This window comes from Armigeres subalbatus, unplaced genomic scaffold (genome assembly GCF_024139115.2).
Source record: "Armigeres subalbatus isolate Guangzhou_Male unplaced genomic scaffold, GZ_Asu_2 Contig937, whole genome shotgun sequence".
Classification (NCBI taxonomy): domain Eukaryota; kingdom Metazoa; phylum Arthropoda; class Insecta; order Diptera; family Culicidae; genus Armigeres; species Armigeres subalbatus.
The window spans coordinates 805,716-825,079 of NW_026943741.1; the positions used below are offsets into that span (position 1 = coordinate 805,716).

The 19,364-nt window shown below is 42.0% G+C and overlaps 1 protein-coding gene across 6 annotated transcripts in view; it reads right to left on the reverse strand.

The window, feature by feature from the left end:
- Positions 1 to 19,364, reverse strand: part of LOC134204858 (sodium-coupled monocarboxylate transporter 1-like) — a 103,353-nt gene that overhangs the window by 12,816 nt on the left and 71,173 nt on the right. Inside the window, exon 1 of one of the 6 annotated variants that reach the window (XM_062679659.1) lies at positions 14,490 to 14,803. The exons of the other annotated variants lie outside the window; for them this stretch is intronic. Within the exon in view, the coding sequence (XP_062535643.1) occupies positions 14,490 to 14,525 (36 nt within the window). The 5' untranslated portion in view covers positions 14,526 to 14,803. Of the gene's footprint in view, positions 1 to 14,489; positions 14,804 to 19,364 lie in introns of those variants that run through there. 6 annotated transcript variants of the gene reach the window in all.

Below are 19,364 nucleotides of genomic sequence, written 5' to 3' on the forward strand. Positions count from 1 at the left end.
AAGGCTTACCGTCGAATGGCTTTCCCCATTTTGAACAATTTTTCGTCGAAATTGCGAAGATTTTCTAATGGAAATTACAAAAAAATCAACCATAAAAAATTCACTGAAATTCAGGAACATTTTCCGATGAAATTCCGAACAGCTTCCATTGAAATTTCCTTAAAATCCTGTGGATATTCTGAAGATTTCATTGTTGAAATCCAAATTTTGAACAATTTTCCGCGGCGTACTCAAATTAGCCTCAGTGCAATAATTTGCACTCAAATACAGTCAGTGGTCGCCCTCATACCACTCATTTGATCACTATTGCCATTTAAACCCCGTAGAACAATATTTTGCACTCAAATTGGAACAGAGATCACCGTCAAGAGACTCAACTGATCACTCCGAACGGTATGAACGTCTCATCATTTGCACTCAAATATAGACAACGCCCTCCCTCGTGAACCACATTACAGTCATTATGATCTTCTAAGTATGATCATTTGTACCCTAATTTAGACGGTGGTCACCTTCATGAGACTCAGTCAATAACTAGATTTTTAATCACTCTGAACACCATGAACGCCTTTGTGAAAGAATTTGAATTCTAACTTGTACTTGTAGACACACATGATAAGTTAAATGAAATGAATTTGATAAACCACCCAGTGCAGTTAGAAGTGGAAGCTTTGGTTTTCGTCGAGCAGAAAGAATGGAAATTATTTGAAAACCCTTAATCAAAGATTGACTGAAGTACATTTAAAATAAATAGCTAACAAATTGCAGAGATAAATTTTAATGAAATTTGAGAAATTTACAGAACATTTCCTTGGTCAATAGGAGACCACAAGGACATAAAATTTATTAAATACTAATAACGGATCAATTATAACAACAGAACTAAAGTTTCTGAAAGAAATTTTTAATTTCACTTAAGGTGAAGGTGGGTTGAGTACCAAAACAAAGCTTTGAAAGTATTGGTACAATAAAAACTGTCATATACTGTAGTAGTATTGGTGTCGTATTTATAAAAAAAACATAAAATATTAGTAGGGTGGTTCAAAAAACGACCCAGCTCCAACACGCTCACTCGATTCCGTCCCATGATCCGAGTGTCCTCCAAAAACCGAATCGAACAAAACCTGGGTGAGCACAAGCCGGTTCAAGTTTGTATGAAAACTAGTATGTGAAACTAAACCTTTCATTACACTGGCTACAGCGCCTCCCCTCCAAACGCTGGCGAAAAGAGAACCCACATAGCTGAAAGCAACATTCCAGAGACTTCACTGAACGAAACTCGCACCGCAGGAAAGAACCATTGATTACGTAATAACTTATTCCAGAAGCTGATTTTCAAAATGTGTTGTATGGTGGACTTCTAGTGCGAAGGTTTTTCTACAACTCTGCCTGATGGTTTGTTGTTAGAATTCAACTAATAACGGAGTTATAGCGCTAGTAGCAGTAACTTAAACTAAAATAATGAAATTTCGTTATCATTTAGTCTAAGTTACTGAAAATATTGCTGTAACTACGTTACTAGTGGATCGAATGCAAATTACTAAATGATCGATAACATCCTTGATGCAACTCGCAACCTCGATTAAAATCGACTTCCATCTATTGGAATGACCATTCAATATGCATTGTCTATGGAGTTAAAGCTCTTGAATATTTCATCCATTTTGTTAAGAAAATTATTTTGAGCTTTTTAGTGGAATGTTTTCACTTGTCATAAGACGAGTTTGTACAATCCCATTTAATTCCACCACTTAGTCGGGCAAGAACGAGACACTGAAGACGACCTTACTGTTGAGGTCGAAATACGTATCTGTCAAGGTACAATTAAGTGGTGAATTAAATGGGATTGTACAAACTTGTCTTATGCCAAGTGGTATTTCATCCAGTCATATGGTCTCCCCCTCGCCAGCGCCCAATGACGGAGTGCCACAATCAGAATAATGTTAAATTCAACCTCGCCATATCAACTGTCAGTCATACAAACCTGAAACGACCTGTGCACGATAAGCCACTATTTAAACCAGCCCAAACCATCAAACGACACCCAAAATATGAAACATCATCGACTGAGCCTGGCGAAGCAAAATCATTTTTGAACCACCCTAGTTATTAGTTTGCTGCTATCGGTGCCGCCGGTGTTTACATTCGCTCCGCGATCAGTTTTTCATAGTTTTTTTCGGGCAAAAATAGCAGTTTTTATAAAGTTTTCGGTTCAAACAAGTGACTGATTTCAAAAAGTGATGTTTCACTTGCATTCCATCAACATTTTGGGCTGCTCATGTGCGAAGAAGTGAGTAAAAACTTAATTTTTCCAATGCCCTTTGAGAAGAAGTGAAGTGCAGTGATAACCCCACCAAATCGCGAACGGCTATTAAATTGGCACAAGATTGCTGATTTATGATATAATTCAAGCCGAAATACATAGGATTCTTCGGAGAAACAAGTTCATTATCACGGGAAGTGAATAAATATGCTGTGAACAGGTTAGTAATTCGAATATTGAACTTTTGTTCGAAGCTGTTCGATGCATTCGAATGTTTGTGGGAGAGGAGTGCGGGAGGTGTGGGGTTGACCCGTGGAAGGTCAGGTGCCATATTGACGGCCATCGTGGTACTCTTCCAACTATGTCCTTAAATGGTCCTCAAATTTCCTAAAGATCCCCAGTCAATGGGAACGCACATAAAAATCGATCAACTAGAGCAAGGTTTGTTACTCCACTTTTATTATAGCACCACCTAGTGGTAATCAGCGTAAACTTCTGCGCAAAAATTCAAAAGAGACTTTCTCTACTTTGCTCTCTTTAATGACACCGGGAGCGAGAATCCGTTTTGTCCGCAACAGACAAAAGTGAGTCACGCAGACGCAGTGTTGGCTGCATCGCGTCTGCTGGTGGGTCTACTGCGTCGCTTGTCGCGGTCGCCAAGGCGTCGAAAGTATATTTTTGTCGAAAAACCTGTTCAACCGGCGCGGCTGGCGGCGGCGGCAGCGTCCTCTTATCAACAAACCGCGACACGGTGATCGGTGGCGCTTCTGACAGCAATAAAATGTGATTGAATGGTACAATGGCGAGGGGTTGCGAATAGCCGCACGATTTGTTTGGATGTAATAAAAGCTGTTGGGGGGCAAATCATCGTGAGTCGAAATTGCATGCGTTTGTTTCCAAATGGAGATACGCCCTGATAACATAGTACTTCAGAATTAAAAGTTATTGACCGTAGGAGCAACTAGATGATTCTGATTGACGCACAAAATGCTTGGAAACAGATCAAATGTAAACGATGACAGATGCGACAAGCACTATTCGTTTACACGCAGCAACTATAAATTTGCATTTATGCAGAATATTTAATATGCTAATGGAGTTGAACCAGTCACAAGCTATTGACCCGTTCGCTCAATCATTACAGCTCGGTACTTTAAGAACTTTGCGTCTGCTGTGGAACTGCGATTGGGATCGTTCGTTATCTCCTGGAAAGCGGCAGCGAAAAAGAGTCACGTTTGTTGACTTGTCACTTATCCCGCCCTTACAGGGCGATGCGGACGACACACGGGTGCAATCATTACATAATAATTACACGGCCATTATCGCAGCTTCTAATTGTTTGTTTAGGAATGAATAATTACACATTTCTGCAACTGTAAACTTAGCACACTCTCCGGCGTAGCTGCAGCATGAATGTCTAATCAACGCACTGTCGCACTGGCGGAGAATCATTATCAAGACGGAAGGAGACTGCTACCGAGTCTAGTCGACTGGAAACAGCAACAAAGCCGGACTCCTAATGGTGATTAGCTCCGAATGGTTGGACGACTGTTTGTGGAAAAAAAAACAACAACTTTATCGGTCGGAGTGGAAGGGCGCATACTTATTAGGAGAAACTTTGTTTGGAACAAAGGAGATACATACGTGGCGTCAAACGTGACTCGGTTGGCATGAATAAGCCTAACCTAGCCCGAGGGCAAACCGCTCAAAGAGAGCATGTAGAGAACTCGTCCGCATGATACAGCCTTGAAGTCGAAGCTCTACTATTTTCGATGATTGTGTGTTTCTTCTCGTATTTCCTTATCGAATGATTTGTCTGGTACAGGTTTTGTTTTTCTTAAAGCAACATTTGTTTTTTTGGTTACCAAAAAATAATTTGTTTTGATTCATGATCTCTTTAGCAACGAAAACATTATATCTGGGATTTCGAGCAGTAGTCTTCTTCTCTCATATCAGCACTAAGTAGGTAGAAGACACCCAGAAATCGCCCTCCCCCCAGTTTTCGCCCACCTATTTTAAACCTTTAATTTCTCGTAAACTAGTTGTTGAAAACAGTTACAGTTAAAGTTTTTCCATACAAGCATCAATCAATTATGAAAATACCTGAACTTTAACTGTTTCCAACAGCTAGTTTTCGAGAAATTAAAGTTTTAAAATAGGTGGGCGAAAACTGGGGGGAGGGCGATTTCTGGGTGTCTTCCCCTATGCCTGAGCGTTTTCGATCACAAGGCTAACTGAAGATCGTGCTTTATCAGAAACACAACACTCAAGGGCTGGATTTGTGTGTGTTTGCATAAATCAACAAACAATTTTAATAATTTTAGACAAATTGAAATAATGCAGAATTTATACGAATACAGTGTGCCAACTCATTTCCGACTTAAATGCTGATCGAGACAAATATTAAGAAAAATTGCACAAATCAGACGATGTGTCTCTTTGAGATTTAATGGGGGGTGTGGGAAACTTTCGGTCGTTCGTGCCCACTATTCAGCATCGTTTTAGAAGTAAGGGATTGACAAATAGAGGTAATAAGCTATAGAAGACGATTGTCGCTGCGGTTCCCTTTGTTATCTTTCCCATACATGTTCGGTACACATCTGTCAAAACGTTTTGATTTTCCCTTCGTTGACATTTAGTGCGCTATCTTCGCCAGCGAAAGATGTTTCGCCACTGACAACAGCAACAATCTTCCTCTATATATAGTTTATTGCCTCTATTAATTGACACGACCGGTGTGACTGAACACTTTAACTTCTAACTACTCAGTAGCTGAGTAAAATTGTAAGGCCGTCTCTTTTTCCCACGGAAATATTACTTAGTTTCCGTCAAAAGCGGGACCACTCATATCGAAAACTGAGTGAAATATCTGAGAGAAGAATACAGACGGCAATTCAATTTTACTCAGTCACCACACTGCCGTCATCTGAAAAAGTGACGTTTACCTCATTTTCCAAAAATGGCGTTAACGAGTAGTATTTTTCAAGCTTTTCAACTGGAAAATGGAAAACATGCATGTTGTAATTTGGTACGACACTTTCTCAGATTACGAAATTTATTCCAGCCTTAAGTAGCTTGTCATTCTTCTAAGTTAGTTTCGTGGCGCGCACAGGGAAATTATAGATTGAGAAATCGATTGCTATGCTTTGTGCAATGTAATCATGTACGAGTCGATTGTTTTTAAGAACTTTATTAATTCATTTGAGTTGTAAAGGATTCCATTCGAAGCCCAAAAAGAAGTCTGTTCGGAACCGTAAAAACTTTTCTTTTGAACCCCATAATAACTCCGTTCAGGAACCCTAAAAGAATCCCATTTGGAAGCCCAAAAGAACTGTAAACAAAAGTCCAAAAAAAAAACTCCGTTTGGAAGTCCAAAAAGAAGTCCGTTCATGACCCCAAAAACTTTTTTTAAAACCCCATAATATCTCTGTTCGGGGACCCTAAAAGAATCCCATTTGGAAGCCCAAAAGAGCTTTAATCAGAAACCCATAAGAACTTCGTTCGAGGACATCAGGGACTATGTCCAAGGGCTTGACGATCCCTCCCCAGGCCATCTGCGAGTTGTGGGGCTTGCCTAGGATGTGGTGGGGTTTGACAGTGGGCCCTGTTAAACCTCTATAAAAAGCTGCATGTATCCGCAAGTAGGCCCCACCAAAGCGACCGTGCGCCGCTCAAAGCGCACAAGCCCAAGTCCTGGTGTTAGGTGGGACGCTAAACAGCCCTGACACGACGGCCCTCCGACGAAGCAGGAGGTTTGCGCAGGCCCAATAAGCCGCCTAGAAAACCAATCATTACGAACAATATAAGAGATAATGCGACTCGATATAATCGGCAAAGACCTAGGCGACGAATACAGGATCACGATTGGAAGCTTGGAACATGGAATTGCAAGTCGCTAGGTTTCGCAGGTTGCGACAGGATGATCTACGATGAATTACATCCCCGCAACTTCGACGTCGTGGCGCTGCAGGAGATTTGCTGGACAGGACAGAAAGTGTGGGAAAGCGGGCATCGAGCGGCTACCTTCTACCAAAGCTGTGGCACCACCAACGAGCTGGGAACCGGCTTCATAGTGCTGGGTAAGATGCGCCAACGCGTGATTGGGTGGCAGCCAATCAACGCAAGGATGTGCAAGCTGAGGATTAAAGGCCGTTTCTTCAACTATATCATCATCAACGTGCACTGCCCACACGAAGGGAGACCCGACGACGAGAAAGAAGCGTTCTCCGCACAGCTGGAGCAGACATACGATGGATGTCCACTGCGGGACGTTAAAATCGTCATCGGTGACATGAACGCACAGGTAGGAAGGGAGGAAATGTATAGACCGGTCATCGGACCGGATAGTCTGCACACCGTATCGAATGACAACGGCCAACGATGCATAAACTTCGCAGCCTCCCGCGGAATGGTAGTCCGAAGCACCTTTTTCCCCCGCAAAATATCCACAAGGCCGCATGGAGATCACCTAACCAAGAAACGGAAAACCAAATCGACCACGTTCTAATCGACGGTAAATTCTTCTCCGACATCACGAACGTCCGCACTTACCGCAGTGCGAATATTGAATCCGACCACTACCTTGTTGCAGTATGCCTGCGCTCAAAACTCTCGACGGTGTACAACACGCGTCGAAGTCGGACGCCGCGGCTTAACATTGGGCGGCTACAAGACGCTAGACTAGCCCAAGAATACGTGCTGCAGCTGGGAGTGGCACTCCCAACGGAAGAGCAGCTAGGCGCAGCGCCTCTTGAAGATGGCTGGAGAGATATTCGATCCGCCATTGGCAGCACCGCAACCGCTGCACTTGGCACGGTGCCCCCGGATCAGAGAAACGACTGGTGTGACGGCGAATCCTAAGAAAACTGATTGGGAATCCTACTCAGCTATCCTACGATCCGAAGAGTACATAATAGAAAGTCACATCAAGTCCATAACACAATTGGAAGATGCGTCCAAATCCATTAAAAACAAAATCCTTAACGCCTACCAAGAGAGCTGTTCAACTAAATCAACTAGTTCGAGTAGAGACGTTCCATGGTGGAATAAAACTCTTGAGAAGCTTAGGAAAACTGCGCGTAGGGAGTTCAATCGTGCTAAGCGAACCGGCGATTGGAGCCTATACAGAAAGGCCCTGACGAACTACAACAAAGAAATAAGGTCAGCCAAACGGAAATCGTGGATTCTAATGTGTGAAAGCATAGAGAATACACCCGTAGTGGCCAGACTCCAAAAAACTCTTTCAAAAGACCACTCCAATGGTGTGGGTAGCCTCCGAAAGACGGATGGTTTGCTCACTGTAGAGCCTAGCGATACACTGAGCGAATTGTTAAAGATCCACTTCCCTGATTCAATCCCTGAGTCGAGCATCGGCGACCAAGGCACTGGAATTGCTGTCTCAGATCCCCAAAAGATCCAATCATGGGTTTCTGGATCTAAAAAAGACGCAATAAAGGTTGCAAAGGAAGCTTTCACTCGGGCCAGGGTTGAGAGGGCTGTGAGATCTTTCGAGCCATTTAAGTCTCCTGGCATGGATGGAATATTCCCAGCGTTGATCCAAAAAGAGGAGAAAACACTGGTTCCACCCTTGGTTGAGATTTTTAAGGCGAGTCTGATTTTGGGGCACATACCTGACGATTGGCGTCAAATCCGGGCTGTCTTCATTCCGAAGGCAGGCAAGAGAGATAAAACCAACCCCAAAGCATTCAGGCCGATAAGTTTATCCTCTGTAATGCTCAAAATTATGGAAAAGGTACTATGCGAGTACATAAATCACAAATTTATGAAAGCAATGCCTTTGTCAAAAAGCCAATTCGCTTATTAAAGTGGAAAATCTACGATCTCGGCACTACATACGGTAGTTAAAAAATCGAAAAAACACTTAATGCAAAAGAAATTGCTCTTGTAGCATTTCTTGATATTGAGGGCGCATTCGATAACGCTTCTTATTCGTTTATAGGGTCAGCAATGTTGAGGAGAAAATTCGACCCATGCATTGTTACCTGGGTACATGCTATGCTAGCTAATCGGAAAATCTCCTCTGAGCTTAGCGGTTCATACATCACTGTTAAAGCAACAGGGGGGGTGTCCGCAAGGCGGAGTGCTTTCTCCTTTGTTGTGGTCACTGGTGGTGGATGAGCTTCTATACAGCTTAGAGAGAAGAGGCTTCGAAGTGGTTGGATATGCTGATGACGTTGTTATTATTGTACGAGGCAAATTCGAAAGTGTTATAGTGGAAAGAATGCAATCTGCCCTAAATCACACTTTTTCCTGGTGTCAAAAGTATCAACTAGGCATAAATCCTACAAAAACTTCCATTATCCCTTTCACCAAACGGAGAAAGGTACAACTGAAACCCCTTTTCTTGAATCAAACACAATTAGTTTATTCAAGTGAAGTAAAATATCTAGGTGTCATACTCGACGCAAAGCTTAATTGGAACTCTCATCTCCAATCAGTTGTGCAGAAAGGTCTCAATACACTTTGGGTTTTTTTCAAAAACCCTTGGTAAAAGATGGGGCCTAAAACCAAGTATGATCATGTGGATATATAAAACCATTGTCCGTCCCAGGACAACTTACGCTTCCCTTGCCTGGTGGCCTAAAACTAATGAGGCTGCTGCAAGGGCTAAGCTCAACAAAATCCAACGCACCGCTTGCATAGCCATCACTGGTGCAGTTCGTAGTACACCCACTTTGGCCCTAGACGCAATGCTTCACCTGCCCCGGTTAGATCAATTCATAAAGCTGGAAGCGGAAAAAAGTGCTCTAAGGTTAAAGAGAACAAAAACACTGCTGTCAGGGAGACCTTACGGGTCACCTCAGCATATTAAATGAATTTGCCATAAATCCCGCAATCGGAATTTGTAGTGACTGGATGGAAACGGTAGTCAATTATGACTTACCTTACGATGTGTTCATTCCTTCCCGCCAGGAGTGGGAAGGAGGTGGACCCAGCGTTCCAACAGGCTCTATAAATTTCTTCACAGATGGTTCGAAAATGAATAATCTGACAGGATCCGGAATCTATGGCCCTACAACAAAAATTTCTGTCCACTTAGGACAGTGGCCCACAGTATTTCAGGCGGAAATATATGCAATATTAGAATGCGTGTTATTATGCCTGAGGAGAAAGTATAGATTTGCAAAAATATGTATTTTCTCTGACAGCCAAGCGGCACTTAAGTCGCTTAATAACTACACTTGTAACTCAAAGCTAGTGTGGGAATGCATTCTGGCTTTGAAAAACTTATCCATACGCAATCGAGTCTACCTATATTGGATCCCAGGACATACGGGTCTAGAGGGAAACGAGATTGCTGATGAGCTAGCCAGGAATGGATCTAATGAAAGGTTCATTGGCCCTGAGCCCTTCTGCGGGATCTCAGACTGCTCTGTAAAATGGAACTGAACAAATATATGGTCAGTCAAATCACATCAAACTGGAATGCACTTCCCCATACGAGCCAATCCAAAAGGCTCGTAACGATTAACCCCAAGAAAACCCAACAACTATTAGGTCTCAACAAAAGGGATCTCAACATCTACACCGGTCTAATAACTGGACACTGCCCCTGCAGATACCATCTACAAAAGATCGGAGCAATCCAAACCTCAAATTGCCGCTTCTGTGACGAGGAGAGAGAAACATCAGAACACATCCTCTGCTATTGGCTTTTCAGTTCTCAGCAAGCCCTTTTTAGGGCCTGCTGACATATGGATCTTATCCCCCAAGGACGTGGTTGGCTTCATAAAGCTAGTCTCGCCAAAATGGGGGAGTCACATACTGTAACTCAGGATCTCTATTCATCAATAATAGATGGTCTTGAGTTCAGTCGATACCAAGGTATCTCAGTGACAAACATGTTACTGAGATAACTTGCGTATTTCACAGCAAAAGGGTATATCACAATAGTCCTAAAATCTGGACGCAGTGATCTTCACCCGACAAACGAGGAAAAAATGACGGCGAATGTGAGCAGTTAGTGGAAGAGAAGAATGCAGCGTGGGCGAGATTGCTGCAACACCGCACGAGGGCGAACGAGGCACGATATAAACAGGCGCGGAGCAGACAAAACTCGATTTTCCGGAGGGAAAAGCGCCAGCAGGAAAGATCGACACCGTGAAGAGACGGAGCAACTGTACCGCGCTAATAACACACGAAAGTTCTATGAGAAGTTAAACCGTTCACGTAAGGGCCACGTGCCACAGCCTGATATGTGTAAGGACATAAACGGGAACCTTCTTACAAACGAGAGTGAGGTGATCCAAAGGTGGCGGCAGCACTACGAAGAACACCTGAATGGCGATGTGGCAGACGAAGATGGCCGTATGGTGATGGACCTGGGAGAACGCGCGCAGGACTTAATCTTACCGGCTCCGGATCTCCAGGAAATCCAGGAGGAGATTGGCCGGCTGAAGAACAACAAAGCCCCTGGGGTTGACCAACTACCAGGAGAGCTATTTAAACACGGTGGTGAGGCATTGGCTAGAGCGCTGCACTGGGTCATTACCAAGATTTGGGAGGAGGAAGTTTTGCCGCAGGAGTGAATGGAAGGTGTCGTGTGTCCCATCTACAAAAAGGGCGATAAGCTGGATTGTAGCAACTACCGCGCAATCACATTGCTGAACGCCGCCTACAAGGTACTCTCCCAAATTTTATGCCGTCAACTATATTATCCACTTTATCCGACGGGCACAAGAAGGCGAGGTGCGCAGCGGGACTGGGCCTCTTGAAAGGAGGCTTCCGGGCCTCTTGAAAGGAGGCTTCCGGGCCTCTTGAAAGGAGGCTTCTGGCCTCTTGAAAGGAGGCTTCGGGCCTCTTGAAAGGAGGCTTCCGGGCCTCTTGAAAGGAGGCTTCCGGGCCTCTTGAAAGGAGGCTTCCGGGCCTCTTGAAAGGAGGCTTCCGGGCCTCTTGAAAGGAGGCTTCCGGGCCTCTTGAAAGGAGGCTTCCGGGCCTCTTGAAAGGAGGCTTCCGGGCCTCTTGAAAGGAGGCTTCCGGGCCTCTTGAAAGGAAGTTTTTGAACCACTTGGAAAGAGGTTTCCGAAACACTCGAAAAGAGATTTCCGAGCTTATTGAAAGTAGGCGTCCCAGCCTCTTGAAAGAAGTTTTCTACCGGGCTTCTAAAAAGGGTGCTCCCGGGCCTCTTGAAAGGAGGCCTCTGAACGTCTTCAAAGTAGGTTTCCGAGCCTTTTGAAAGGATGCTTCAAAGCTTCTTGAAAAGATCCTTTTGAAAGGATTCCTCCGTGCTGCTTAGGAGGCTTCCTATCCTCTTGCAACGAAACAACTGAGCTTTTCGAAAATAAAATCTTCATGTCTCTCGAATTGATGCTTTCGAAAGTGTAGACACTAAATTTTAGTTCAGTAGCATATTCTTAACATGTTGTGTCCATCAGTTAAATTGCAAAGAAGATTTTTAAAATTTGTTTATTCGTTGTTCTGTCCTTCTGATTTTTATATCCCACAGTCCTTAATCCATTTTTGGAGGTTGTGGAGAGAAGGATTCAATAGTCTCTAGTTACTGATCGCCATGCATATTATGTACAAAGTTTAAAATAAAAATAATGTACATATGTCAAAGCTTTATCAATAAGTTTTGATTAAAACTGATCAAAATCCCCCATTATGTATTTTTGTCCGAGGTACCCCCTGTACATTAGACCTCTTCATGTTTTCAAAAAGTATCAAGAATTCAATCGGTCAGCCCAGAATCACAATTCTTATGCTAAAATAAGTCTCCTGTCAAATTTTCAGCTAATTCGGATAAAATTTCGAGGTGGCTCAAGTTGATTAAGTGTTTTTGAGCTATTTTCAATTTTAGAAAATATCTAACAAGAGATATAAACGTCGAAAACTATCGCAACAACCTCTATACGAAAGCTTTTGGTGTGCTCTACAAGTCTTGTGAACATTGCGATTCTTTCCGTTCACGTTTTGTCCATGTTAAAGTGATTTTCAAGCTTTTAAGTGCATAAAAATATTGTTTCCCCCAAAAGTCGTTGTTCTACAAAATTCTTGAGTTTATGACAAATTATTGTTAATTTATTGTATTATTATTCCTCTTTTTTCCCTGGAAATTTGAGTAATATAATTGCCCATGTGCGATTTACCGTTAAATTCTTAAAAATCAGAATCTGAACATTTGTCATAAATTTGCACGCTGAGATTTCTTCAAACAAGTTGTTCAAACAAAGAAGCTTCGATTTCACTTGTACTACGATGCACTCAATGTTAAAAGCATGCAGTCATATGGTGAAATTAACAAAATTTGGAAGTCGTTTGTTGTAAGCATCAAATATCATATGATTTGATTTATGTTTTGTTCGAACAACTTGCTTGAAGAAATGCTAACGTGCAAATTTATGATAAATGTTCAGCTTCTGATTTTTAAGAATTTAACGGTAAATCGCACATAAGCAATTGTATTACTCAAATTTCCAGGGAAAAAAGAGGAATATTAATATAATAAATTAACAATCATTTGTCATAAACTCAAAAATTTTGTAGAACAACGACTTGTGGGGGAAACAGTATTTTTATGCACTTAAAAGCTTGAAAATCACTTCAACATGGACAAAACGTGAACGGAACGAATCGCAATGTTCACAAGACTTGTAGAGCACACCAATAGCTTCCGTATAGAGGTTGTTGCGATAGTTTTCGACGTTTATATCTCTTGTTAGATTTTTTCCAAAATTGAAAATAGCCCAAAAACACTAAATCGACTTGAGCCACCTCGAAATTTTATCCGAATTAGCCGAAAATTTGACAAGAGACTTATTTTAGCATAAGAATTGTGATGCTGGGCTGACCAGTTGAATTTTTGATACTTTTTGAAAACATGAAGAGGTCTACTGTACATGGCGAAGATACCCCCAGGGGTACATGTACCCCAGGTTGAGAATCGCTGATGTATAAGAATCAAGAAAAGTATTGTTAAACTTGATTTCGGCTCTGTAACGCTTCACGGCAATTGAGCAGAAAAAGAATAATCTAAAAAAATACATATTCAGGATTTTGAAAAAAAAAACGGCTTATTTTATTTAAATTCAAAACACTTTTAAGAAAATCAAATTTAAAAAAATGTGAAAAAAATTTAAGTAAAAATTAAAATATTTGTTCTTACATTTCAAAAACTTGACTTCTTTTCAAAAACTTTGGCTTCTTTTAATCCCATCAAAAACAAAGTAATGAAAAGATATTTGATTTATTTCTCATTTTTGCGATTTTTTTTTCATGTTGACAAAAAAAGTTACGAAATTGATGCCGTATTTTTTTGTTCTGCGATGAGACGAATGATGGAGGTCGGAACAGTTCCCCTATTTATCGTGGTTAAAAAAGATGTAACAAAAATAGACCTAAAATTATGTAGATTGGCCGAAGAAAGTGGCATAATATTCGATAGGAAGGCAGGAAAACCCGAATTATTACACATGTGGATGGCACATCTAACATTTTGGTGATGCAAAACGCTTTAATATAGTGTATAGTACCCTACAATGTAATACGCGCCTCCACTCACTGTTCATACAAAAACGCCCAAACTGGATAAGAAAATCTAAACTCTGCGTCTAAACGTTAACACGCAGTAATGCCACTGCGCCCATGATTAATACTAAGGTGTCAATTGCGTCAATCAAATCATAGATTTGCTTAGATTCGAATGAAATGTTTATTGAGGATGCGTCGGAATTCTTCGACAACATAGGTACACATATTTCTAAAGAAATATAACTTGTTTCTTCTCTGTTTGTAAAACGACCGATTGAGCCTAATTAAAACCCAGCTGTATTTCCTGTTATCGACGTATACCTCCCGAAGTAACACCTAAACAAAATAATGAATCCCATTATCTATGCATCCTTCCATTATTGATGGAAAATGAATCACCGTCGGTGCGAAAATTAGCGTGCTCATGTTAATCGAAATCAAATTGCAAACATGAAAGATGCGTTCATGAATGCCATTGGCACGTGATGATTTGTGACGCGAGCGGCATCGATTAAAGGCATTTCGTATATAAAAATCCACACTTCCATACGCACTGCGTCATCAAGCCTTAGGCACCCTAGCCTCACCCTAGCTGAGGACCCAATTTCAATTGATGAATGATTTCCCTTCGTACTTCACACGATTCATTCAATATCGATTAGCGGTACGATAAATTCGTGAAGTTGCAGCGACGAAATTTTGCTTGCACTTCCCGTTAGCACCACTTATTACTTACGAATCGTTCGGACGGTGCTGTCGGAGGAGGCGCCATTGCTATCCGGGCACGCGCAATATGATGCAGATCACCTCAAACTCGTCCTCGAAAATGGTGAAACTTTCCAATCAAAACAAATCAAATCCCGTATTACCACGTTGCGAATTTCGCTCCGGTCCAATTTCTAAACCGACTACTTTTGGGTCGCGCTTGGCTAACTTTTCACAGCCACTTGTTGAGCAAACCGATGATGCGTCAATCCACTCCTGATTTGTGCGAAAATAACCAGATCCGACACTGTAACTATTGGCCAGCTTTGGCAAGCGACCTTTCCGCTTCATCCGACCGATGATCAATTGAAACTGGGAGCTTCCCAGTTAAGCTCTCGCCCTGAAAGGGATGATTAGTTAGCAACACATATGTGGATACATCATCCGTATACTATAGTAGTACGTGCTCTCTCCCAACCTAACATACACCAATTAGAGCTCTAACGACCCAGCGATTCACGAATCGTAGTACCTGTAGGGTGGTCTTGATACGTGAATACCGTGCCGTGATGGAGACTAATAGCTATCCAAACAACACAGCCGACTGCAAGGTGACGGTGATTAGTAGTCTTCTGCCATCTAGCCACAAAACCATCTGCGCTTGCGGGATCTTCCATGAACCACGTAAAAAGTGGGCAAACAAAATCTATTTTTGTCCAATTATACTGAAAATGTGATGGGTATTTGTAATGCAAAAAAAAAATAATAACGTGGCTCACGGATGGTCCCATATCTACAGAGACATACTTAATGTTTGGAAGAGTCGACGGAATGAATAATGCGCAGTGCACACCACTTAGGGACGAAGGGAGAACAGATAAAAGGGCTTGTTTTTGCGAGTTTTTCCTAATTGAGCTAATTTCTTTTTTGTACACAATCCGGTGACACGCCCAGTTGCTAATGACGGTCATCATTTGATGTGATTTGTTCGTTCAGATTATTCGGCAGCTGAACCCAGTAGCAACGAGGCGAGGGCACGTGCTGATGACAGATATTTAACAGGAAGGACGCCACTTAGTCGGTGACTTTTCAATAATTAGCGTTGGTTTGGATTGGGTTCAAAGAGCGGCTTGATTGAACAAACGTGGAAGACCTTTTGGATAAATACGTAGAGACAATATTTTAGCATTTCGATCTGGAATCGCAAAATTGCTACCATGGTCTGATTTAACAACTAGCGACACTGTATAAAAATAGAGCTACAGAGACTGAACTATAATCAAATATTTAAATGAAGGCAATCGAATTTTTAAATTTTACATTTTAGAAGATGGGTACAAGAAATCGTCCCAACGAAGACTCGTCTAATTTTTTGGCATTTTTGTTGTCTGTGTTTTTTTTTACAAATAGTTCACCTCTTTTAAACCTGATCACATGCTGCTACTTCCCTTGGAGTTCTCTTCAAGTGTGACTGGATAGGGTTAATGCTCCCGGATTTCATCTCATAGCTTCTATGTTCATCCCATAAAAACCAAGCAATGAAAAGTTATTGACATCAAAGACAACAAATCTTCTTCTTCATTGGTATTACATCTCCACTGGGACATTGCCGCCTCGCTGCTTAGTGTTCATTAGCACTTCCACAGTTATTAACTGCGAGGTTTCTATGCCAAGTTACCATTTCTGCATTCGTATATCATGAAACCAACACGATGATACTTTTGTGCCCAGGAAAGTCGAGATAATTTCCAAGCCGAAAATTGCCTAGACTGGGACCCGGAATCGAACCCAACCACCCTCAGCATGGTCTTGCTTCGTAGCCGCGCATCTTACCGCACGGCTAAGGAGGGCCCTAAATGTTGTGTGTAATCGATTTTACTCGGTTGATCAAATTGCTTCCGGACTATACCGTACTGAATAGTGCACTTCACCCATTAAAAAGATGCTACCGAAAACTCAATTTGTTAATGATGCAGATCATTGTCGCCGATAGGAAGCTAAATTACACTCACTAACGTTGGTTACCCTCCTATTTACAGATTTTCGAACGCGGGTAAACTTGACCGTGACAATGCATCATCACCGCTGCTGCCGGTGCAACAAATGACGCGAGCGCCATTCACAGGCTATAGAGACACAAGAAAAAGGTTCACACACAACATAGGAAGGTAGGTACACAACCCGCGATTTGCGCTAATTAGATGCCCACACTACATCAGCTGCTGAAACGATTGGAATCTCATTCGAATGCGGTGCAATTAGAGCTCCGGAATGTTTTGTCAAATGTAGTAGGTAACATTTTTTTCTATTCTGATAGACAATTCTGATTGATGGAGCTGTTGGTAACGAACCTCACAACGCAACTCATATTTTCAATTGAAACAATCGGCTTTAGCTATCTGCCACAATAATTCGTTTTTACTAACACCAACAGGGAAACCAACGGAACAAGTACAATAATCGGGACAAATTTATCGAAATAATTGGCTTTAAATAACAAGTGAACACGCGTACCAACCGATTCTATTGGGCTGTAAAACGAGTTGAAAAAGTTTGCTATCTTTCCCCTATTAGAAGTCATAACATTGTTCACATGCTTGATACGAACGGAGTTTGTATAATCCCATTTAAATACAAACTATCTAAAAAACCATTCTTCTTCTTCCTATTTGAATAACGTCCACCATTGGGACATTGCCGCCTTGCAGCTTAGTGCTCTTTCAGCACTTCCACAGTTATTAACTGCGAGGTTTCGAATCCAAGTTACCAAAATTTTCTAGACCAGACCGGGAATCGAACCCATCCAACAAACATTGTAAAAGGAAAAAGCGGGGGAAAAATAATCTTCCTCATCCAAAAATTCAGCTTATTCAGCCAAAATTGTTTGTTGGGCAGCCACTTCCAGCATGGTATTGATTTTAAGCAGCGCATCTTACCGTACGGTAACCATTACCAATTGTCATAAAATTAAATTCAACTAAAAATATCTACTTAGCTTTAATTTGAGTAATAACAATCTTTTATCATAATATAAGTTACGTAGCACTGTCCCATTTCACTCCACTACTGGATTGTAACTTTACAGATACGTTTTTCGACTGGAACAGTTATTGACGAATTCGAGAGGGAAAAGGAAGAAGATACCATATTTTGTACAGAAATCATGTAAAAAAGTCTAGCACTCATCCTCACGCAACAAGTTGCATTCGACGTGGAATCCTGTCCATCGTTTTCTATTGAAAATTTGACAGATCGGACTATGTGCTGTGTTATAAAAAAGCGCGTAAAAAAGTCTAACTCACTTCTCTTGCACTAACCCTCAACCGTTTTACTCGCAACAAGTGGCATTCGACGCGGAATCCTGTCTCATTTTTTTCAAGTTCGTTTATTTGGTAGGCTCAGGCGTGTATAACACTTTACGGAGCCACGTTTCTTTGTGATATGTACAATCGACATAATCTTATCATTAAATTAGTAAGAGTGGGAAATAAGGCAACATACTCGTGGTGACTCGAGGTAAGGTTTACAATGTTTAAGGATGGACGGAGATTCGGGAATCAGAGAATCATCATAATCAAGGAATTTCAGCAACTTATCCGGTCATTTGACATCAGGGACGATGTGGTGTGTCGTCGTGCTCGAGGAATGGTTCGAATGGGAGCATCTTCCGGGCGGCCAGAGCAACGGCGCTGTATCCTGTCTCATTGTTTCCTATTAAAAATTGGCCAGATCGGACTCTATGCTAAGAAATTATGGCCAAAATACTTTTTTACCTTTCTCGTACAACAAAGTTGTACCGAAAGGATATCATTTCACTCCGAAAACGAACTATCGGATGCTTTCACCCTGATACTCTTCCCTCCCTCTTCATGCAGGTGTTTGGCAGAAGGAAGGCCGTGATATTTATATCATCCCAAATATTGCCCTCCGCTCGCATTCAAATTCACTTCAATATAACATTCTTCATGCCTGCCATATCCTAACGGAACTATCCGCATTGAACTGCTACCGTTATGTAGTTTTCTTGACCTGTGTTTGATAGCAACGGCTGGAATGAAAGATATGCCAGACCAAATCCAACTCAAATTTTACCAAACCTCCAAAAATGATATCCTTAAAAATATGACTCATTAAAAATAAAGCATGGAAAAGGAAAAAAATGGTCGAAATTCATAATAGCATATCTTTGCTTAAAATAACCCGATTTTCATAGAACGGACGCAGATTCATCTATTTTTGAGCGCACACTTTTTACGAAGGCCGAGAAAGGCACCATCACCGCTAGGTGGATTATTCTGGGTTTTTGCCTTTCTTGTATACTACCCGGGCAGAAGCCATCATTTTGCTATCTTATCAACATTTGATATTATTGAGATATTTTCTTCTACTCGGGTAAGTATACGTAAAGGCTATATGTTTGCTCCAGAAACAAACTTTTGGAAAAACAAACTTTGAAAAAAAATCTGCGCGACAGACACCTGAGCATCCACACTATGCTCGAAGGCGAACAGGGATGGGCTCCTCCCGACCTGCTAAAAATGTGCCTCCAGGATAAACCGGGTCCCTTATCCTCCTTGCCTCGATCCCCCCGGGACCACGGGACTCTGCGACTACTTCGGGTGGGGGAGGGGCTGTGCTCATGCACTTCTTTTAAAATTCCGGGCCCCAGCTTAGGCTAGTCCGCCGACTGGCTTGCTGAGATCCACTGCTAGGTTGTCTCGATTCCTCGGCGGTCGTGCCACAAACTTCCTCATTTGAATCCTCCTGACTTTCCGCGGCGTCGAGGGTGGTCCACCAGTTCCGGTGAAGGAAACTTCTGCACTACCGGCGGCTATCGCAGGGGACGCTTTCGTGCATTGCGCCGACTTCGTGGTGGTGGATGACGTCCGCACTGGCGGTGCCCTAC